The sequence below is a fragment of the Microtus pennsylvanicus genome, chromosome 19 (assembly GCF_037038515.1).
Source record: "Microtus pennsylvanicus isolate mMicPen1 chromosome 19, mMicPen1.hap1, whole genome shotgun sequence".
NCBI classification, from domain to species: domain Eukaryota; kingdom Metazoa; phylum Chordata; class Mammalia; order Rodentia; family Cricetidae; genus Microtus; species Microtus pennsylvanicus.
Window position 1 is genome coordinate 28,349,741 of NC_134597.1, and position 23,416 is coordinate 28,373,156.

Below are 23,416 nucleotides of genomic sequence, written 5' to 3' on the forward strand. Positions count from 1 at the left end.
CTTGTTCCTGCAAACGACACCATGATTGAATTAGAAGGGAACATTTGTGTCTTGTCATCTTGTCCCCTCGCACTCAACACGTCCACAATTGAACTCCTCTTCCCTCACCAGGCCGCCCCTTAGCTGAATTTCCCTAACAACAGAATGCCACCGTTTACCACACTCTCTCCAGCAGCCATGATTTCTGTTTGATTGCCATTTTGGGGGACAAGGAAACTTAGGACAGGTTGTTCCAAGGGCCAGATATTCCCGAGAAATCAGTTCTGAAAACCAAGCTCTCTGACTGTTAGTCTAGTCCTACATTAATTCTACCGGGCTTCTCTCCCCTCCGTATTTGTAGCAAATTCCCAGTCAGTTTAACAGAATATGTAATAGATATATAGATGGAACATATACACACTTCATTTATAGTGACATCTGACCACTAGCAGATTTCAGTAAATATAAAGTCAGATTTTCTGAAGCAGCAAAGAGCAAATGAACGGAAGTTTTAACACTCATAGTACTATTGAAGGAAAAAGACGCCACAGATTAAAAGTAGTGGATCTAAGCCTACACAGGCCTGGTTGGTAAATCCAAAATGAGCAAACTACCATCAGTTGCATATGGGCTGCTTGCATAGGTTCTGATGTTTTATTTTCTTTAATTTGAAAATTAACTTATCTTGGCAATTATGTACAAGTTGAGTTTGTGCCCACTTAGGGACATCTCTTGTTTTGGGGTTGAGGAGATTGCTCAGTGGTTAAAGTTCCCACCACATAAGCAGGAGGACCATAGTTCAGACTCTTCATGAGTGTGGGTGGACATGGTGGCCCGCCTGTAATTCCAACCTGCAGCAAGTTAGCTAGCGCCATCAGTAACTCTGGTTCAAGAAACAGGTGGAAAGCAATTGAGGAAGACTCCTAACGTCAGCCTCAGGGCCTCCATACGCCTGTGCACACATGTGCGTGTGTACGCATAAACACACAAATGCGCACGCACACACATGTACAAGCAGTGCAACATATGGGATATTAAAACGTTTTAATGAAACAAGAACTAATACACCTTTTAGTGAACAAGAGGTGGCTACACACTCTCACAGTGCACCTACTGTGAAGCCATAAACCAAAGGCCAATGATACACACACCCGGGCATAACAAAATCTGACCGAAGAAGATGTTCGGTGTCCTCGGTTGTAGTGAAAACTTTGGCTTATTAGCACTAGAGTCTTGCTTTAATAGTAATGGTAACTGGAGTCTTTCCTAATCTTTGGGACAATTCTGGCTCTGATTCACATAATGTACCGAGTCTTTTTTAATACATGTTTTGATTCTTTGAGTTCAATATTTGCTATTTTCACTTTTAAATCTTGCATGTGATAATCAGCTCAGTACAGAAGTCCAAACATGCTACCCCACAGTCTTCAAAGGCAGTCTTCTCTGCTGTAGATCCTCTGGTTTATTTGATCAATATAAATTGTTCCCAGAGTCACTGGATTAGTGCTTTTCAAATACTAAAATGTTTGAAAACACATTGGTTGGGTCTCCAAACTTGGGAAAGCGAACCATCCTTTTGGAACCTGGCTCGTTAGTAGCCATTCAAGGCTGTGTGGCCAGGACATTGATGACAACGCTTGTCAGCTGGTATGCTCAGGAGCTTGTCCTTCTGTTGCAGAATCGCCTATCAGAGGAACGATGATGATGAAGAAGAGGCCGCCAGGGAACGGCGTCGCCGAGCCCGGCAGGAAAGGCTGCGTCAGAAGCAAGAGGAAGAATCCTTGGGACAGGTGACTGACCAGGTGGAGGCTCATGCCCAGAACAGGTACTGTCCTCGTCTCAGTGAGGCATCTCTGGGTGTGCCTTAGCCTGTCCTGTTGAATGGAATTTGCTAGCAAATTATTCCCTTCTCAGACCAACTCAGCCATTATGGTTTGGTTGGTTGGTTTTGGTTGTGTTAAGATGGGTTCTGACTGGGTATCCCAAGCTGGAAGTCACTGTGTAGCCCAGGCTATACGTAGTTTTTGTTCTGCTTCTTTTATTTAGTGTATTTCGTGAGGAGGCTGGTAATAGCTCCATTAACTTGGTCTACGTTTTTTTTTTTAAAAAAAAATCTTCAAGGGAGGGGTCACAGGCTCTTTGGTTCATTTTCCAGGGTAGTCTTACAAATGTTGATGTACAAGACAAGTTTAACTTAATAAGAAGCTTAATGTTTAGGTAGAAGATAGCAACCTTGGTCTTTGGTAATTGGTTCCTAATTGAGGAGGAAGTGTTGTCAAGAGGAGTGGAGGGGCAGGTGTGATCACTGGGATTCACTCACTGGCTTTGAACCCCAACTAGCAATCTGTGTCCCTTCACTTTAGTAGATACGGCCATAGCCCCCGTGAAGACTACTGCTCAGCCACAGAGAAATGTGAGTGCATGTAAGATGCCCAATGCCTTGCACGTGGGAAGCACATGACACAGTGTGCTCTTGGCAGAGTCTCACAGAAAGGGGACAAAGGGGCCATCCGTTGCCCTTTTCTGTTTCCAAGCTAAAGAGAGGGGGCAAAAATAGTTTTTAAAATGACATGTTGAGGCCTTTCCTGAATCTGGTTATTGGTGAGTGTTCAACAATGGTTTTTAAAAGTTACAACTGATCAATAGCTTCGGCTTCTGAAAACCTTGCTTCTGGACTGAGGTAACAGCGCAGGGCAGGTCTCGCCTGTAAGGCCCTAGGTTTGAGCTTCGACCCAACAGCAAAATTAACAGCATATATTTAGGTCTTGTTTCTATTTGTACTCATTTCAGCTTTAATTTTATTCTTAGCTATTTTATGAGATTATCCAAATTTACAAATCCTTTCACCAAGCGTGATGGTGCAAGCTTATAATCCTAGCACTCCAAAGGTGGAAACGGGAGGATCAGGAAGGTGTTCGTGGTCAACCTTGGCTTTTTAGTTAGTGCAAGGCTAGCCTGGGCTACATGAGACTCTGTATCAAAAGAACTAAAAAACAACAACAAAAAAAATGTTTTTAAAATGAAATATATTCAGGTCTGAACATGTGATTTCCTGCAGACATATTAATCATTTACAAGTATAAAGCTCCTTCTTGGGGCTAAGCAGCTCTGACACTTAACTTCTACCAATGATTGTTACCATGATCTAGAAAGAAAGAAAGAAAGAAAGAAAGAAAGAAAGCAAGCAGAGAAAGGCTCAGTTGAGTCTGTTGATTTCTTAACAGCAATTTCATCAGGCTAGCACTTTGGAATTCATACTACCTTTTTGAAACATCAGAACTCAGTTGATCCAAGCGTCCTATGCATAGACCTTTGCCCTTAGACTCCCAGTTCTTCATGTTCCTGTGGACATGCAATCCGTGTGCGGCTAATTCACAGAGACAGTGTCCTCCAGCAACAGCAGAGGCCAAACAGGCTTAAAATCTAGGATTTCCTTGGCCGTATTTTGTTGTTAAATATGAAATGTATTTTTCCAAAACCAAGTGAACTTGAACATCAGGAGAGCCAAGTTTGGTATGAACCATGAAATTTGATGGAGTTTCTAAACATTGCAAGACATATGCTTCCAGCTCTGGTCACAGCTCTGGTATCACATGACTAGTAATTCCAGCCAGGAATGGCCAACGCCCTTGGTCTGGGCAGTGTCCAGCGCCCTGGAAGAGTGAGGAGATGACGGACATGCTACAGTTTGGATTTTACATTTCTTTTTTAAATAAACATTGGATTATCCGGTCTTTACCAATTGGAGAGAAGGAGAAAAAGTTTTTTATTCCTGGAAACCTATATAAAGAAGTTAGGTCAGCTCGATCAGTTATAGTAATATAGTTGCTAAGGCAATTTCAGTATTCTAATACAGTAACCTAATGCATTGTGGATATTCTTGTGTACTAGATCAAGTGCTCTCCACCTTACTTTTATTTTATTACTTTTATTTTTGGTTGTTCTTTGTTTGAGTCAAGGTCTCACTGTGCATCTCTGGCTGTCCTGGAATGTGCTATATAAACCAGGCAGGCCTCAAACTCACAAAGATACCTCTGCCTCTGTCTTCCAAATGCTAGGATTAAAGGTGTGCACCACCACACCTGGCTGTCCACCTTATTCTGAAGACAGGGTCTTTCACTGAGCCTGGGGTTGACTGATTCAGCTAGACTGATTGTCAGCGAGCCCCAGGGGTCTGTCTGTCTTTCTTTCCCCTATGGCTCTGTGAACCCTAAAAATCCAAAGTCTGGCGAGCACAGAAAATATGCACCTGTTCAATTGCTTTGGCCTGGGTGCACCATTTATACTCCCATTTCATTGGTTACCTGGTCCAGGTGCAAAGAAGGGCAGATGGTAGGAAATGCCATCCTTGGCTGGCAGTCATCACCCCATGAATTGTGGAGGACGCTTAGATGTCTCCAAAGTGCAGATTGCTGGCATAAATACCGAGTCTCCCCACTGGACATACTCTTCCCCCTCTAAAGACCTTGGGTCCCACCAATCCAGATCAGGAATGACTACATGGCTCGAATATGAAACTATGATGCTCAAGGAATTCACTCATTATTCTGACTTGATCCTTGGCATAGTTGGGATCCACAGTGACCCAGATTCTGAAATCGTGTTTTAAGCACAAGTAGTTTGTAAGGTAATCCCAGGAAACAATGGTAGGGCTGTAGGTAAGTGTGGGGGGCAACCATGTAAAGGTTGCTTTTGGGGATAAGTGGCCACTGTGGTTATTTGGAATGTAACTCTAGTAAGAGCCATGACTGTAGAATTAATTATCCTTCAAAACAGAGAGGCCAAAGTGTTTATCTGATGCTGTTCCTCAGGTTCTGTTGGGTGACATTAATATCCAAAACTCTTACAGCAAGTTGAGGAGACACAATGACCTGAGAAAGCCCAAGAGCAAAGACTTGGTTAGGCTTGGTTGGAAGTCAGACAAGCAAGAATAGAGTGGTAACACCTAGGGGTGTGTGAGCTAGATACTGCTGGCATCTGCTCTGGTTATGGGTGACTCTGGATGACCGATTAACCGACAAGCTGTCTCTGGTGTTGTTCCTTCTGTCATCCAGTGTTCCTGATGAGGGGTCTAAGCCAGCCACCACGAACACTCAGATAGAAGGTGACGAGGAGGCTGCCTTACTGGAGCGCCTGGCTAGGCGTGAAGAGAGACGCCAGAAACGCCTCCAGGAAGCCCTAGAGCGTCAGAAGGAGTTTGATCCAACAGTAACAGATGCCAGTCTGTCCGTCCCAAGCGGAAGTATGCAAAATGACACGGCAGAAAATGAAACAGCAGAGAAGGAAGAGAAAAGAGAGAGTCGTCCAGGACGATATGAGGTGGAGGAAACAGAAGTCGTCACCAAGTCCTACCAGAAGAACAGCCATCAGGATGCTGAAGACACAAAGAAAGAAGAAAAGGAGGAGGAGGAGCTGAAGGGAGGGAGCGTTGGCGAAAATCAGGTAGAGGAGACGGTAGAAGAGAAAACACCAGAACCCCAAGAAGAAGCTGTGGTAATGGTACTGGAAAACGGGCAAGTCAGTGCGGACGAGTCCAAAGCAGAGGGGGAGAGGGAACAAGACACAGAGGAGCTAGCCCGTCAAAAAAGGATGGAAGAGGAAGAGAGAGAGAGAGCCGAGGCAGAGAGGCTGAGGTTGGAAGCAGAAGAAAGAGAAAGGCTCAAAGCTGAGCAGGACAGAAAGCTAGCAGAGGAACAGGCAAGAATTGAAGCCGAACAAAAGGCAGCTGCGGAAGAAAGAGAAAGGAGGGAAGCCGAGGAGCGGGCAAGGGCTGAGGAAGAGCAGAGACGAATGGCTGAGGAGCAGCAGAGGGCCAAGGCAGAGGAGGAGGAGAAGGCTAGGCTAGAGGAGCAAAGACGGAAAAAGCAGCTAGAGGAACAAAGGAGCGAGAAGCAGGAAGCAAAGGACAAGGGCGAGAAGGGGGTTGAGAAAGCAGAAAGGAAAGGACAAGAAGACAGACTTCAGCCAGCTGTCCCGAAGCAGCAGGTACAGTACGCACTGCATCCCTACTGTGTGATGCCTGCGACTCATGAGACATGCGATGCACACCAAACGGGCGGGCTGAGGCCCTCCTGCACTTCCCCTCACCTGCTTGATCATTTGGCGAGGTGTTCATTCTTTTTAGGCCATAGCAAAACCCAAGCATGACGCAATCAAACCACGGCCAAGTATGCAATCAATCAACAAAATTGATGAGCCAACCGGAGAGGAATCAATTGCTCTGTGCTTGGGTGTTATGGCTATAAAAAAATGAATCAACCCAAAGATGATGAATGTGTGGTGGGGCTGTGTCAGCTTGTTTCTGCAACTGCATCTGAATCTGCATCTGAACCCCTTCTTTCTGACATCTTTCCTGGGTGTACATGAGGCAAGAGGCCCAGACTTCTCACCTTGCTCTGGTGTTCGATAGCTTTTTTTTTTTTTAATTATAGAATTAGGGGTTGGGGAGTAGAAATAAAGATTAAGTTCAGACACTAGCGGCAAGACAAAAATATATAAATCCTTTGAGATCAACTGGAATAAAGGAGTGAAAGGAGACATTTGGAACTCCTTCCCCAACAAAAACATCAGCTTCAAAAGCCTGGCTTGCCATCATGTAGATAGACCCGGGTTTAATGTAGACTTGCAGGAAGTCATTCGGTGGGGTAGTGCCAGTTAGCCATTGATGGGTGAATGAGAGCATGAAATTTGCTCCATTCGCCATGAGGGCAGCACAAGTTTACGGGGCTCTAAGAAGGATACGAATAGTAGTTGGGAAATGAAATATAAAAATACACTTTTGTGAGGTTTTTTTTTTCTTCTCTGTCTGCAAGGCTGCATTAAAAACCCCTTGTAAGCGCTGTAAAGGAAACAGACACGCTTGCACGGTCACCTTTCCAGAGTGAACCCATTGTCACTGCATCACGCCAATGTTGTTTTTCACCCCTGCTTCTGGGTCAAGGGCTCATGCACCTGGCTGTAATTGAGAAGACCATGGGCAGGATGTAGACACACACCTGGAACACGCTGTCAGGCTAGATATCAGTGAGCACAACGGAAGCCACGGGAGAAAAGAGTAGGGTGGGGTGGGCCATGTCACACCTGCTGATAGATCCACCAGCACCAGGTACCACGGGCACCCAGGGGTCTGAGTATGGCATTAGGGCAGCCACGGAAACATCACAGCCCACGCAGAGTGATCTGAGCACCCTCTCACTCTTGCAAGCTAGAAAGGGCTTCTATTTACCTGAGTGACCTTCACCATTCTTGAAAAGGAAAAGGATGAAGAAAAGAGAGCTAAAGGGCAAGCTCAAAAGTCCCAAGATGACAAGGCCGCCTCCAAAAAGGAAGAGGTAAATGCTGTTACGAATAACCAGACCGCGCGTCACACACAGAGCGGCATCCCTGGAGCTGATCTAGGAACTGCAACCCCTGTCCCGGGGTCTAATGAATCACTGAATGATGGGATAGTGGAGAGCGTCTCATAACTAATTAACCAAGCAGGAGACATGGCCCAGTGAGTAGAGCTGGTCATTCAAGCAGGAGGACTTGAGTTTGGTACTAGCGTTCCCTAGCATGCACATAAAAAGCTGGACATGGCATAGGGGAGTGTATAATTGCACTTTAAGGAAGCAGAGACAGAAGGATCACTAGGGGTTATCAGCAGGGACTCATGGGCAGGCAACCAGTGAACTCTAGCTTCAGCAAGGGATCTTGTCTCAAAAATTAAGGTAGTGACCCATGAACAACACCCAAAATCAACCTGTGCCTTACACACACACATACACACACACATACACACACACATACACACACACACTTGAACAAACACATTCACACACACTCATATACCACACACATGCACCCATGTGCACATACATTCATACACACTCAAGCCCCACACACATGTATACTTGATAATCAGTAGTTCAAAAAAAATAAAAGGATGAACTTGAAAGCATCTGAGGGCATGTAGACAGTAATTCTCATACAAACTGTCTTTCTTAGTGGGTATTACAGTCAAGCCCTTAGGCAGCCTTGCTCCCCAGGCTTTCCAGCTTCCCTCCCCTACAGTGTGACTTTGGTTTTTTTGTGAGTCCTTCTCTGCTTGCATTTCAATCATGAAGTCTTTCCAGCTGGCTTTGACTAATGCTTTAACCTTTTCAAGAAAATTCACCCTCCCCCAACCTAAATCGCAGTAGACAATTGACAAGCTGAAGATGATGTATGGTTTTCAAAAGGAAGGTTTGGTCAAATCCTCTGCATTGCATTTACGAGGTGCACACACACACAGGGGAGCAGGCACCAGGGTGTTTGTAGGTAAGTAAATGAGGCTCCCACAGGCTGAGGGCCACAGCGCTCCAGCATATAATGCCACGCAGAAAGCCCACCTCGTTCTAACCATCCTGACTGTGCTAGCCTCAAGTGGCACTACAAATTGTTCAAGTAGTCTGGATATAGTAAAACAGAACCACCAGCAGTAGAAATGCCAGAGTTATGTTGCCCAAGAGACTGATGAAGTGATCTGTAGTCATTGGATACTGGCCCAAACGGATTCTTGCTACGTTTCTCTGTTAGAGCATCCATTAAGAAAATCCAGAACTGTAAAGAAAATTCCATGTGTGGATAATAGATGGCTGTATTAAGTAGCGAGAGGGTGGTTTTCTTAGGTGACTTTGTAAGATTTGTATAAGAAGAAAGACCATGTCATTTATACAGGATGTTACACTGGCTTTTTAGACTTTTATTCCTCTCTGTTTTTAATAGAAATTGTGGTTTGAATATGAGCACTGGCTTTGGAGGGAGAGAGTGCAAAAGCTGATGACCGAGATGCTTTACTGGGCAGCTAAGGAGGCAGCCGAGCACACTGGAACATCTTCCTACATGGGAAGATGGTGTGAAATTTGCAACTCAGCGATGAAATATGGGAAGGGGAGACTGTAGTGAACACCCTCCAGTGTTGTGAGAGTTAATTTACTTCCCCAAGCTACTGATTTCACTTTTAATGGCCAAAGCATCCCATGCCCACATAGGGTGTCTGAGTCAGAAGAGGCCCATCCTCCAGCCGTTCATCGGCCTCTTTTCAGATAAGGCCCAGTCTGAGGTGTTGGTTAAACACTCCAGCAACAGCTGGTCCCAGCCCTGCCATTATCCCTTCCCCAGGTTTCCCCACAGCACACTCCAGTTCTCATCATTTCTGGCTTCGTTTTTACGCCAGTCTAGATAATCTCCTCCAACCAGGCTTTTCCAAAGGTCCATCTTAACATTTTAACACTGCACAGACAAACTGCTGACTGAATGGATAGAGTCCCCTCTTCCCAGCTAGCTGGACTGCTGTGCTATGTAGGAAACTTTAAATCGGTTTTGCATGATTCAGTCATTTTAAACAACCCCTTCTTCTTTCTTTCTTTCTTTTCTTTCTTTCCTTTCTTTCTTCCTTTCCTTTCCCTCCTCCTCCTCCTCCTCCTCCTCCTCCTCCTCCTCCTCCTCCTCCTCCTCCTCCTCTTCTTCTTCTTCTTCTTCTTCTTCTTCTTCTTTTGTCACAAAAAGCAAACAGAAACCTTGCTTGCCTGACAGGAATCCACAGAGCATAAGCAGGATATGTTGACCACAAGTAAACACAAACATTCCACTGACCTTCCAGGGGAAACATTTCCCAAATTCCCTCCAGTGCTCTAAAAAACAAACAAACAAACAATACCCCCCCCCCCCCCCCGTCTTCCTCCACTGCAGCTGATTTCTGCTGCAGCCATGGGGTGCAGACAATCTCCAGCCTTGAGACATAATGAACTTTTCTGTCTTTCCTCCTCGACTATAAAGCTGTCTCTTTTGAATCCTTCACTTGGTATCTATTTGGTTTTTCCCTTGGCCTTCCACAGAAAAACAGTTTCTAGCAGAGAGTCTTTTCATGACTTTGAACCTGCTATTCCTGTCACCCAGGTCCACACCACCTGAACCTTAGCGTGCAGATGCGCCCCCGGAATTTGGTTGGGGAATGATTCAGTCACTCCAGGCTGGGGTCTGGGATCTCTGCTGAAGGTCGGGGTTGTCTGTGAATCAGGAGCACAGAGTCAGGAGAACACCCATAGTGGGGAACAGGGAGCCAGATGAGAATTCAGGAGTCTGGAGCTAACCAAGGTGTGCTAACTGTGGTCTGAAAGCCTGTAGCTGACGCCCGGCCAGCTCTTGCTACTCTGGAACTTTATCATGCGGAGGAGCATGACAGAGACTTCTGTTCAGGCGGGTCCACCTGCTCCCTTGGGCTTTTGAGTTGTCTTTAGCTTAAGGCCATGCCTCTTAAATTCCAACACCCCCTAAAATTCCTGCACATGGTCATGTTTTCTCCCACTAAGTAGCCCAGCTTTCTGGAGTCTCATCCAAACAGTCGGGTGTCTGGAGGCTGTCTTGGGAGCACACCCATGTTGCTTGTGAACGAAGCTTGTTTACTCTTTCAGTATTCATGACCACCTGGGGCAACATTCCTCCCTAAAAAACTAGCTCTTTTCCCAGGGGCTCAGAAGGCCATGGGTTTGCCGTGAACTTGCCATAGAATCTAATCCATCGTATTCTTTAAACTAAAATTTGAAGATCCTATAGAGTTGTTTAATTACTTTCTCAGGAGAAAATAATTTTCAGTCAAACCCAAGTCATCATTATTAGATTAGGAATGTTTCTAAGAAAGTTTCCCCCTGAGAGGACGAGCAGGCCACCCACCATAACTCTTCCCAACAGAGGCATAGCTTGAAATAGGGTGGGAGGTCATTCTTCTGGTAAACATTTATTCTTTTACAAATCTATTTGAAGAATTTTTTTGCCAAGAAATCTGAAATGTATTTTGGGGAAATGCAAGTTTTTCTGACTGAAAAATAGAAGAAAAGAGTTAAAAGAACTTCACCTATGCTATTGCCCCATAAGCCACGAGATTTGACTCAGAATTTATCTCATTTACCCTGGAAATAGCAACCTTCACCTCTGTGTTTGTATTTCCAGATAACATATTAACTGGGGTGGGAACTCTAGCCCATGATTTCTGGGCCTCTATATGACAGTGACAGGCCAAAATAGAACTAGCCTCTTTCTTTCTGCTTATTCCGTGAATACTGATGTGATTTAGGGGGCAGGGACCACCACCAAGCAGACATGACCACACTGCTATACAGGCTTTGAGCTTCCTTCTCTTTGCTCAAACCCCAACCAGGGACCAAGAGGGCAATAACAGGATGGGATTTGGGAAGGGATCATTTTATCCAGCTATGTCTTGATGAGCTTCCCAGAGAAGCTGGATTGCTAACAGCTCTAGACTAAAACACTCTCTTTAGCTGCAGACACATCTCCCAAAGAGGACATAGCAGCAACATTACAGCTTCCCTCTTCACCATAACTAAGGGATACCCACATATACCCCACCTTGGAGGAAAATCAAAGTCTCAGCTAGACCAATGTCGGTGAATAGTCCACCCGCAGTGTTTAATACCATTTAAGGAAAATCATCAGGCAAAGGACTATAAAAGGTAATCTGTGAAACCACGTTCTACCTTGTAAGACATGCCTTTTAGGGGTAAATGTTCAGGGGGTGTCAAGAATCACTGGGAAGCAGTTGAGTGGTCAGGTAAAGGGAGAAAGTTCTAGACAGCCGAGAAGCTCTGGTCTACCTTTCCTCCTCCAAGTGTTTCTGCAGAGCCCTAGATCTGTGCAACTGTCTTGAAAAGAACAATGGACATCATGCTCTCCTGCTCACATTTTAAGAATGGATGAAGATAGTAATTTGAACTCTTTGCCCACCTTAAAAGCCACTTTGAAATAATCTGTTTTGTCCACCATGAGGAATTTACAACACAAACCCCACAAAAATAACTAAAGCTCCCAATTGCTCTCTGCATATCCTTTCTGTCCATGTTACATGATGATCACAAACCCACTTCTGGTGGTCTAACTCTTTCCCACTGTGGAAGTCAGAATGCACCCTAGAACTGTTTATATGGCTTCAATCTAAGTCCTTCCCCTAAATGTAGGTTATGTGTTGCCTCCTTGGGATTCCTTATTCATTTGACCGAAAGCCTGGATTGCAGCCCCCAGAACGGGCAGATCTGCACCACCTGCTGGCTTTTCTCTTGTTTCCTCCTTCTTAGGCTCTTATCAAAGATGCTCCCTTTAGCCAAGAAGAAACTTGGCCAAGCTACACGGCCACTCTTCCATCAAAACCACACCTGTAATTTGTTCTTCTTAGTGGGACCTGCAAGCAACTACTCTTAGGTGGAATTCCTAGAACTTGGTGGTTTCCAAACATAATAACAATTCTGCTCCCCTAAATAAAAACCCAGTGAGGTCAGCGATGGATCTTAACTTCCTAAAACTAAGGTTCAGGTTTGGGCTCACAGGCCAAAGAACTATGGTTTTTTTCCTCTCCAATAATGTTCTTAGTTTCATTTCTACATCATGTTCTGGATGGTTGCTCTATGTCAAAAGACTTCTTTAAAAGTTGGGGTCTTGGTAATAGCCAAAACCTAGTAAGATGTTTATAATTATCTATCTTCTTGATGTGTATCCTTGGTTAGATCAAAGATGAGAAGATTAAGAAGGACAAAGAACCCAAAGAAGAAGCCAAGAGCTTCTTGGATCGAAAGAAGGGATTTACAGACGTGAAGGCACAGAATGGAGAATTCATGACTCACAAGCTTAAACAAACCGAGAATGCTTTCAGGTAAGTCGTGATACTCAACAGTCGCTGTCTTCCCACATGTGGGAGGAGATTCGGTCGCCTTGTCCTGCACCTCCAGACAGAAAGGATCTGACCTGACAGCATTCTTCCCTTTGTCCTGAAGATATAGTCAGCAGGTCCTGTCTCCCTGTCACTAGCAGCAGACCAGAACTCATTGCTCAACCACAGCTTAATCCTCTTCTAGTTCTTCTTCTTTTATAACAGCAAGGCATATAATGCTTAGTGTCCATGTCTTGACAATATGCTCGTGTGGTATCAGTGTACTAAGAAATACTATGACTGGGATTAATATCATTAGTTCATGCTTTGGATGGTCCAGATAACTTCCTACAAACCTTTCTCAGCACCATTTTTAAGAGTTCAGTTTTACAAAGGTTGTAAATCAGTGTTTCATGAAGCTCAGATTATTCTGTGATCCAAAACCTTGGGGCACATTAGGTTAAACCAAAGCACAGCCTTTCCCCATAGGACTGTAAGAGTCCTCTATGTAAATTTGCCTTCAGTTCCCATTTTAGGAATATATATATATATATATATATATATATATGAAAGTGAGAGAAACCAGTTACCACAATGTAATTTATTTTTGTCCATGTCTGCTAGGAGTTGATGCCCATACGAGTAGAGAACCTTGTGCTCCATATACAGGGAGGAGAACAGTAAGAGCCTTTAACTAGATGCTTACTTACCAACTGAGCTAAAAGCAAGCTGCTATGTTCTTCATAGGCAAAAGCCTGTTATCAGATTTGCCTTAAGCCCAAAAAAGGGCAGAACTTTCTGGAGGGTATTTCCATATACCACCCTGGTACTACAAGCCTACCAGCATGTTTAAGCAGAGGCAGTATAGTCAAGGTCTTACTCTCATTTTGGTAAAAGTTGACTTGTTTTTTCATTTTTAAGGTTAGAATTTTTTTAATTCAACTATTAGTAACATTTATTCCAGATATTTTTCTATGTATATAATACTCAAGATAGCTCTCACACACACAGGATCATACAATATACATATGAGTGAATGCGATCAGAGGTGCATATTTTACAGTGATCCTGTACCATGCACGACAGTGCTGCGGAGCCAGCTTTCTAACTAAACCTAAGCCTGCACTTAGTGACTGTTGAACCGGAGCCTCACGCCCAATGCTTTGATTACACAAAATAAAGACTTAGCGACACCTAGTGGATCCCAGAGGAGGTTCCATAGGCCTGTTCTCTTGTCCACACGGCGAGATGATCGGAGAGAGCAAACTACTTTCCAAAAACGCAAAGACCTTCACATGAAGAGCAATGGAAGGGTGGAAGAAACCCTTGAACCTCGTGCAAGTTCAAAATGAGAGCTCACCTCTGACCATCAAGAACCTGTTATGCTTTATCATCTCAGCCCATAGTAACAAATTTATACCATGACCCTGCCCTTCCAACATACATGTTTACAGCTAAAACAAGTTGTACATGGTACTGTCTTTACCTCTACACCTTATTCACTATTTAAAATGTTGAGACCAATTTACTAAACTGATTTTTTTAAACCTGAAGCTTGAGAAACATTGTCTCAGAGGAAACAGTATATTCTGCACTGCCTCTGTGTTCAAAAGCAAGAGGTGAATAAAATAAGATCAGTATTGTGCACTGCGTGTCATCAACCACGCCCTGTTTCATTCATTCTCTTGTTCCGTAGCTGGAAGCGTTGTGCCATCCCTGACACAGAATAAATATTAAACAGTGTGATTCATTGTTCCTGAGACAAAGGGGTTGGGTTTGGATCTCGTTAGTAATGACCTCACTGTACATTAGTAAGTATTTGAACAAAAGCAATTCCACATCTCTATCTTGCAGTTAAAGGCTCCCTGTATCAAAGCCTTCAAGGGAACCACTAGATTCCCCTCCAGTCCAGTTCAGGGATGACCCAGCTTGTGTGACTTCACTAGTGAAGGCAGAGTATGCTCTGTTGGTCCTCACCAGACAGCCATCTTGTTTTTGAGGCAGGGTCTCTCACTGATCAGGAGTAGGCGGGGCTGGCTTTCCAGGCTGTGTAGCTTTGCTTCTCATCACACCCAGCTTTTGTACATGGGTCCTCCTGTTTGCACAAGCAGCTTTTCCGACTGAGCCACCTCCCTAGCCCTCAACTCCTTTCTACAGCTTGGACAAATTGTTTATCTCTCTCACCTTATTCATAAAATTCCTATTTTATGAATGACCCAGATGTTATGACTATGAAAGGAGATGATACATTTGAAAACATTTATAAGATATAATGACTGACCCCTTTGATCTCCAGTAACCGCCCTAATCACGCCACATCTGTAATAATTTAGAGTTTTAAATCCTGACAAAGGATACTCCAGCTGTATTGGGGTTGGAGAGGGTAGAAATAAACTCTTTGGATAAGAAAAATGTCCCAGAAGCTCTATCAAAACAGACATACCTTAGTGGATTTAACTCCCCCATGAAACAATAAGGCCCAAATAATGGTAAACACCTACAATCCCAGCATTTAGGAGGCTGAGGGAGAGGGATTATGAGTTTGAGCTAGGGGCCACCTGTAGAGAGATCCTGTCTCAAAAACAAACAAACAAACTACAGTTTGGTCGTGTTGACTGCATTCCCGAGGGCCTGTAGCAGCTCTCCACTCCGTAATCCTTTCATGCTGAGGAACTGAGACTGCACACTCACACACAGCTCCTCCTTGGCTACCTCCTACGCCCCAGAGAACCACCACTCTCTGTTTCTACGAATCTGATATTGCTATAGATTCTTCATACAAGTGGAATTTTGAGGTATTTGTCCTTTTCTAACTAACTTGTCTCATTCAGCAGAAGAGTTTCAAGTTCACCCACACTGTAGCATGTGTCGGTATTTCTTTCAGAGGCTGAACAGTAAGCATTGCATGGTGAGGATGTACCACATTTTACTAATCCATTCATCCTACATTGGACTCAGGTGGCTCCTACTTCCTGGCTCTTGTGGATAATGTTGTTATGAATATAGGAGCTCCACCATCTCAAGACCTTGCCTTCAATTCTTTTGCCTATGTGCCAAGTGATCTATATGGATCATATACAAAATAGTATTACTTTCAGGGTTGCCCGGGAATGGGATGTTTTGCCCACATTCGCTGCACCATTTTTACTTTGCCGTAGCAATAGAGGCCCTCCTGCAGTCCTTATTTTCCATGTAGATCCCCACAACCAAACCCAGGGCTGGTGTGAGGATCGGGCGCCTGGGTCTACGGTGCCCACAGTCAGACACCGTCCTCCTTCCAATGTGGGCTGCAAGACAGAACCAGGTAATTGCTTTTCCGTTCCTCCTCCCTCAGCCCCAGCCGCCCCGGAGGCCGAGCCGGTGGGGACAAGGAAGCCGAAGGGGCCCCACAAGTGGAAGCCGGGAAGAGGCTGGAGGAGCTGCGCCGGCGCCGTGGGGAGACTGAGAGCGAAGAGTTTGAAAAACTCAAACAAAAGCAACAGGAGGCAGCCTTGGAGCTGGAAGAGCTGAAGAAAAAGAGGGAAGAGAGGAGGAAGGTCCTGGAGGAAGAGGAGCAGAAGAGGAAACAGGAGGAGGCTGAACGAAAAGCTAGAGAAGAGGTAAGGACTGCCTGGCCCAGCCAGGAAAACTCGGAGATCCCTAAACCCTTACGTGGGTGGCCCATGACCTTGTAGCCCAGAGGAACAGTCCCTTGTAGTCCCCTGCTGCTCTTCTGAGAGTGCGCTCTTGAATATACAGTGTGTCAATTACAAACCTGGTAGCTCAGTCTGTAGAGCGCTTGCTAGGCGTGCACAAAGCCCTAGATTCTATCCATAGTGGTACATACACCCCTTTAATCCTAGCACTCAGAAGGTGGAGGAGAATCAGAAGTCCTCCATCACTACTTATCAAGTTCGAAGCTAGCCTAGGTTATAGGAGAGACCCTATCTCACAATAATAATAATGATCATTTATTGTGATGATAAACTCGCATGTCTCTGAACCCTGGGTACTTGCGTCCCCATTTTCTAGATGAAGAAATTGAGGCACAGAGGAGTTTATATAATTTTCCCACTGAGCCTATTGTCTTATATAGCTTCTCAGTGAAGAACAATAGGGACTCTGAGAGAAGAGAGGTCTGCCACCTACCACAGAACCAAGCTCCAAGCTGGGAAGCAGAGTGGGTGTGGTGGGTTCATGCCTGCCATCTTCCTGCTGGGAAGGCTAAGGCACTAGTTTCCTGAGTTCAAGGCCCGTCTAGACTCTACAGTAAGTTTCAGTCCAGTCCCGGGTTACATCGAGAAATTCTCCTTGCAAACAAAATAAAAAGAGAAAGAAAAGAAAAACACAGTTATTACACGATATCTAATATTTGGGGAGGCTTTGCAGAGATGTTACTATTATCACTGATGTGTGTGATATGCATGCGTGGGGGTGTATTGTGTGTGGTAGTGAGAGGACAGCTTTGTGGAGTTGATTTTTCTCCTTGCACGTTTTACATGAGTTCCAAGGGTCGGACTCAGGTCTCCAGGCTTCTGCCACAGCCTGGTATTTGCTGAGCCGTCTCCCTGACCCCCGAATTTCTCCAAGATTAGAATGTACAGAGGCTAGGATGATATCTGCTTTGTCCACTACTTTATACCAGCACCCAACCCTGGGCTTCCGCGGCACCGGAGCCCTGATACTGTTAGCAATACACCCAACCCTGGGCTTCCGTGGCGCCGGAGCCCTGATACTGTTAGCAATACACCCAACTCTGGGCTTCCGTGGCACCGGAGCCCTGATACTGTTAGCAATACACCCAACCCTGGGCTTCCGTGGCGCCGGAGCCCTGATACTGTTAGCAATACACCCAACCCTGGGCTTCCGTGGCGCCGGAGCCCTGATACTGTTAGCAATACACCCAACCCTGGGCTTCCGTGGCGCCGGAGCCCTGATACTGTTAGCAATACACCCAACCCTGGGCTTCCGTGGCGCCGGAGCCCTGATACTGTTAGCAACGCAGCCAACCCTGGGCTTCCACGGACCCCTGCCACTGTTAGCAGTGCAGCCAACCCAGGGCTTCTGTGGCACCAGAACCCTGCCATGGTTAGCAATGCAGCCAACACAGGGTTTCCACGGACCCCTGCCACTGTTAGCAATGCATTTGTTTGCATTTGTTTCATTCTTCACACAGAGCAGATCGGGTTACAAGGAGGGAAACTTGACCTGAGCACATGAAAAAACAGCTAAGTCAGCTACAACTTAGATGACTATAGTTTACAGGGTGCATTCTTTTCTTCCATCCTGGGGTGCTTTCTTACTTTATGGGGGAAAGAAACAAGGAATTGAATAGTAAGAGTGACTTGGTTGAAGATGCGTGAAGGATAAGTGATGAAATAAGCGTGGGCACCCCGCTTTTCCAACTCCTGAGCCTAGAACTTTCCAGGTCTCAAGCTCCTAGCCCCTCAAAATACTTGAAAAGAGTTTCACTGATTTTTCTGACGTGGATGTTATACAGTTTCCTAAGTTGGGTGGGAAGTTTGGAAGAACTATTCCATTGTCTCTTCCAACTCCGGCTTCCAATCAGGCCATGACCTCTAGCTGGAAAGTGATTGCGAGGGTAGAAGTTTGTAATCTGACGGACCTGACTCTGCCACTTACAAGCTGGGACCTTGGGACAACACTGAGCCACCCTGTCTTATTTTCCTCATCCGTGAAATAGTATCTACTTTGCAGGATTTTTCTGAGACACATCGCAGGCACTCAAAGGAGGAACTGCCAGATGGCATTGCTTACAAGGGGATGTCAGGACGGAAGCAGTGGGTCGTATCTAGAGAGGTTTGGGGGTCCATCCTTCCACCAAGCACAGAACCCTCTTACCACATCCTTTGGCCCTTTGGAACAGCTAAGGATACGATATAAGGGATGTTTTATTCTGATATGTGTGTGCGTATGTGTGTCTTTGCTTGTGTGTAAGTGTTCATGTGTATCTGTGTGAACATGTACGTGTGTGTGTGTGTGTGTGTGTGTGTAAGCCAGAGGTCAAATTTGAATATTGTTTCTCAGGCATCAGCTACTATTTCTTTTCTTTTATTTTTTATTTATTTATTTATTTATCTATTTATTTATTTATTTTTGGTTTGGAGACAGAGTTTCTAACTAAATAGGGACTCCAGGGATCCACCTGTTTCTGCCTTCCTGGTAAAGGGTTACAAATGTGAGCTACCGTATATGGGTAATTTTGAGGATTGAACTCAGTCCTCATACTTATATAGCACATATTTTTCCTACAGGGCTACTTCATCCATTCTGTTTGTTTTGTTGTCTCCTGTCTGTCTGTCTGTCTGTCTCTCTCTCTCTCTGTTTCTCTCTTCCCCCCTTTTCTTTCTTTCTTTCTTCTTTATTTTAACTTTGAACTTGCTATCTGGCTGAGGCTAACCTTGAACTCCTGATCCTCCTGCTCCCACCTTCCAAGTATAGCCCTGTCGGCCTACACCACTACACCCAGTTAATCTCCCAGTCTGAAACAGCCTTTCAGAAAATCACTCTTAAAGAACAGAGGCGACTTGATCAGAACTCTGAGCTTTAGCCTGATAGAAGACAGGGAGCTCTCTAGATTGGGGCAAAAGCACAGAGGGTTAATGAGATTGTCCGTAGCCTTCCCACTGAGGAACAATATCAGCATCCTCTCAGGTTGTCACACCACCTAAAATAATGTCTTCAGTTGAGTCAGGGACTGCCACAAAATCATCTCAACCTATGGAACTCACACAATTTGTCAAGCCTGGTGCTATAGATCTGTAGCACTTTCTGCACAAAGGATTCCACCTTGACAGCCCTTCCTGGAGGCAGGTAGAGGGAGCCCTCATATTCACTCCCATATTCAGAAGCGGAAGGCTGTTGCTAAGTGGCTTACAAGGTGGTGATGGTAACAGATCACCTTTCAGGAAGCCTTGTTGAGTAGGATGGCAGTCTAAACATTTCAGACGCATCTTTTCTAAATTAGTTGTCAGGATATTCGGTGACCATTGTGGCTCTGTTTTATAAATGAGGAAACTGAGGCACTTGAAGCAGATGATGTGACATGCTTGCTATTTTCTCTCAGGAAGAGAAGAGGAGGCTAAAGGAAGAGATTGAAAAGAGAAGGGCGGAAGCTGCTGAGAAACGCCAAAAGATACCAGAAGATGGCTCGTCCGAGGACAAGAAGCCATTCAAGTGTTTCACCCCCAAAGGCTCATCTCTCAAGGTATGTTTCTCCCAGAAATTCTTATAAAACTTCTCTTCCAGTATCATAGAAATGTGATTGGAGCCCCTTCGTTTTTTTCATCATCCAAGAATTTCTCTGCTTCATTTAAATCTTTGCTGTGCTGTGTTAATATGTTTAGGCTACAATATCAAATCATCTTTGACTTGGTTGTCGAGGTCCAGCCTCGACATAAATTATCTCTCGGACTAGTGCAGAGGTGTGGGAATAATTGAGGCACAGTTCACACAGAGATATCAGGAGGGAGCCTCGGGATTCATTCAAATCCTGAATATCACTCACGTTTATTATCCAAACAGCTTTTCTATCAAAGGTAAACTGAAGGGGAAGTACATTAGCATTCTGTTTCGGGGTAGCAGGACTTAGGTCACGTCCACAACTATGGCTGCTCTGTCATGTAGACTGAATTAACACCTCTTCCCCACTTGGTAACTTATAAACAGCAGAAATTTATTGCCCACAGTTCTGGAGGCTGAAAAGTCCAAGATCAAGGCAGAAGAAAATTCAGTGTCTGGTTCTTTGTAGATGACACTTTCTTGCTATTCTCATATAGTGGAAGGGAAAAGAAGGGGCAAGCAAGCTCCCTCTGGCCTCTTTAAGAAGCTCATCAATCCCATTCATGAGGAGTCCACCCAAAGGCCCCACCTTTTAGATAGCACATTGGGGATTAGACGGCACCATATGAATTTTAGAGGGCTACAAACATTTGAACGCTGACTCTTTCAGCTACTTCTTATGTTAATTTTGGGATTACTAAAAGCAAAACAACTGGAATTAGTCCAGGTGCAAATTGCAAAGCTATTCCTGTAGAAGATGAGATGCAACTTAGATAAGGTCCTTTTCCAGGAGAGTTAGGCTACTACTGCCTTCATGGAACAGACCTCCTGACTCTGAAGTTAAGAAGTCAAGAAGTTCTTGTCCAGAGGAAAAGAAGGAGTAAAACAAGGACTGGTCAGGGAGACTGTGGGCTGGTTGAGATGCGTGTTGTGGGGGAAGGCAGCAGACTCGATTGGTCATTTATTACCAAGTCTCTCTTTTGCTTTGAGCACTCAGCATGGTACCTTATGTGTGGAAGGTATCTGATAAATATTTACAGAGGAATCCTGAGTCAGTGAGTGAGTGAGTGAGTGAGTGAGTGAGTGAGTGAGTGATGGCTCAGAGAACCTTCAACATCCCTAGCCTGTCTTCATCTACCATTAGCCTAACTAGACTAGAACCATCAATAATGGGCAACGTCAGTGTCAAATCTCACCCAGGCTCCCATGTGAAAGGGACCAAAAGCCAGTCACCTCCACTTTACAGTTGTTACCTATTTGTCAGAATGTTTGTGTTTGTGGGGAGAACACATGCATGTGGGGATGTGTATGCATAGATGTCCATGCGTGTAGAAGCCAGAGGTCAACTTCAAGTGTTGTTCCTCAGAAGCCATCTGCCTTCATTGTTTTGAGTCAGGTTCTCCTCTTAGCCTGGAACTCCCTGTCTCCAGGTCCTCAGAGCTGTAATTACAAGCACATGCAACCTCAGCTGGCTTTTTACATTGGAACCTGGGGTTTGAACTGAGGTCCTCATGCTTCTGGGAAACATGCTTTACCAAATGAGCTGTTTCAGGAGCCCTCAGCATTCAAATAATCTCACTTAGTCTTTATGATGGTGTGAATGCTAGTCACAGGTTGGTTGGTTGGTTGGTTGGTTGGTTGGTTGGTTGGTTGGTTGGTTTGTAGACCGTGTCTCACGATGTAGTCCTGACTGTCCTAGAACTTGTTATGTAGACCAGCCTGGTCTCAAATTCACAGAAACCCATCTGCCTCTGCCTCCTAAGTGCTGGAATTAAAGGCGTGTACCACCATGCCCAGCTTGGTTACAGTTATATTTCCCAAAGTACCATTGTGAACTGGTACATGTGCCTTCACATGCTCTGTGGTGTTTTTCATTTACCAGGTTCAGGAATGGGAGTGGTGTGGCTAAAGGGCACTGTGGGTAAGCTACAGGCCACCAAGTAGGACCACAGGAGAGACTTGTGCCACTCTGGATCTGCCTTGCCTTCCAGAAGTGCTCACAAGGTATTTCAAAGGCACATCGGTGCAGATTCTATTCAGTCATGTCTCAGTCTGTCAGGCTTCAGAGCGTCCCAGTGTTAGGGCTTTGCACGTAATTTTCCTTGTGCATATTCACACAGCTTCTTCTCTTCTTTTTTTATTTCCAGATAGAGGAACGAGCAGAGTTTTTGAATAAGTCAGTGCAGAAAAGGTAACTATAATTGCCTGTTCAGTTGAGACTCATCAGCTGTGACACACGGAGAGATGTCCTTGGACTCATGTTTTCATGTCTGTGTTTACTTGGCAGTGGTGTCAAATCGACGCATCAAGCAGCAGTAGTCTCCAAGATTGACAGCAGGCTGGAGCAGTATACCAACGCAATCGAGGTGAGCGCTGTTCCCTGGTCACAATCCTACAAAACAGAAACAGGCTGGGATTACATATGTGGTCACAAAAACTTTAGGGTGATGGATGAGTCTGGCACCCTGATAATATTACAATATTAATAACGATCTCCGTAACTAGCTATAAAGAAATACAGTAAGAAAGATGTATTAGAGACTTTTGAGTAGGTTGTTTTTAACACTTGTAGTCTGATTTTTCTTTGTGTATGAATGTTTTGCCTGAATGTACATATGTGCACCCTTGGAACTGAAGTTATAGTTGTGAGCCACGGTGTGGATGCTGGGAACTGAATCTGGGTCCTCTGCCAGAGCAGCGAGTGTTCTAAATCACTAAGCCTTCTCTCTAGTCGCTAATGGATAGATTGACGGATATATGCATCATAGGTAGTCACAAGTAGTACATCTTGAATTTTGTTTGCAGAAACCTCCTACTAATAAATATGGTAGCATGAAATAACATCAAGATGAGAACCAACTTGTGTTCATCATCATCCATTTTACTGGTTGGTTAGTAGTAAAAGGATCATAGTTTTATGTTGTTACCACTTTTTTTTTTTACTGTTCAGTTGACTTGGGAATTTGATTTTGTTTGGAAGTAATGTGTCTTTCTCATCCGAAGCACTAAAAGATTAACATCACTGATCAAGATGTGATGCTTTTATGTTCTTTGTGTAGACTTGAGCAACGGCTTTAACCTTCTGTATCAGAGCATCTTCAGTGAAGTAAATTGTTTGGGTTCACTTTCTTTTTCTCCTCTCCTTTGGACTCAGAGTAGAGATGCCTAGAATGTAGTTCACAAATGACATGAGAGATTGAGAGGGGAATCTTATGATTTATTAAATACTTAATGAAGTACCAATGCCCATTTTATTCACAAGACTGGTGTCCACTAAAACATGACAAACTGTGCACAGTTAATTTCTCTGGTTAGATCGGTCCTAGCACCAATGAATGAAGCCAAGACTGTGGCCTCAGACTGGGCACAGGCACATTTTTGTATACCACTGAAGATGTAACTCATCCCTACTAAACCACCAGTCACAGATCAGGTCTGATAGAGAAGCCATCTGGGCTTGTCTTTGTCTACAGCTGGGAA

The 23,416-nt window shown here is 44.7% G+C and overlaps 1 protein-coding gene across 8 annotated transcripts in view; it reads left to right on the top strand.

The window, feature by feature from the left end:
- Positions 1-23,416, top strand: part of Cald1 (caldesmon 1) — a 187,696-nt gene that overhangs the window by 150,160 nt on the left and 14,120 nt on the right. For 4 of the 8 annotated variants that reach the window (XM_075953842.1, XM_075953843.1, XM_075953844.1 and 1 more), the window contains 7 exons: positions 1,658-1,804; positions 5,034-5,421; positions 12,513-12,658; positions 15,990-16,254; positions 19,722-19,862; positions 22,084-22,127; positions 22,224-22,302. In XM_075953842.1, coding sequence (XP_075809957.1) covers positions 1,658-1,804; positions 5,034-5,421; positions 12,513-12,658; positions 15,990-16,254; positions 19,722-19,862; positions 22,084-22,127; positions 22,224-22,302 — 1,210 coding nt within the window. Of the gene's footprint in view, positions 1-1,657; positions 1,805-5,033; positions 5,965-7,232; positions 7,311-12,512; positions 12,659-15,989; positions 16,255-19,721; positions 19,863-22,083; positions 22,128-22,223; positions 22,303-23,416 lie in introns of all 8 variants that reach the window. The other 4 variants (XM_075953837.1, XM_075953838.1, XM_075953839.1 and 1 more) reach the window with 2 other exon arrangements.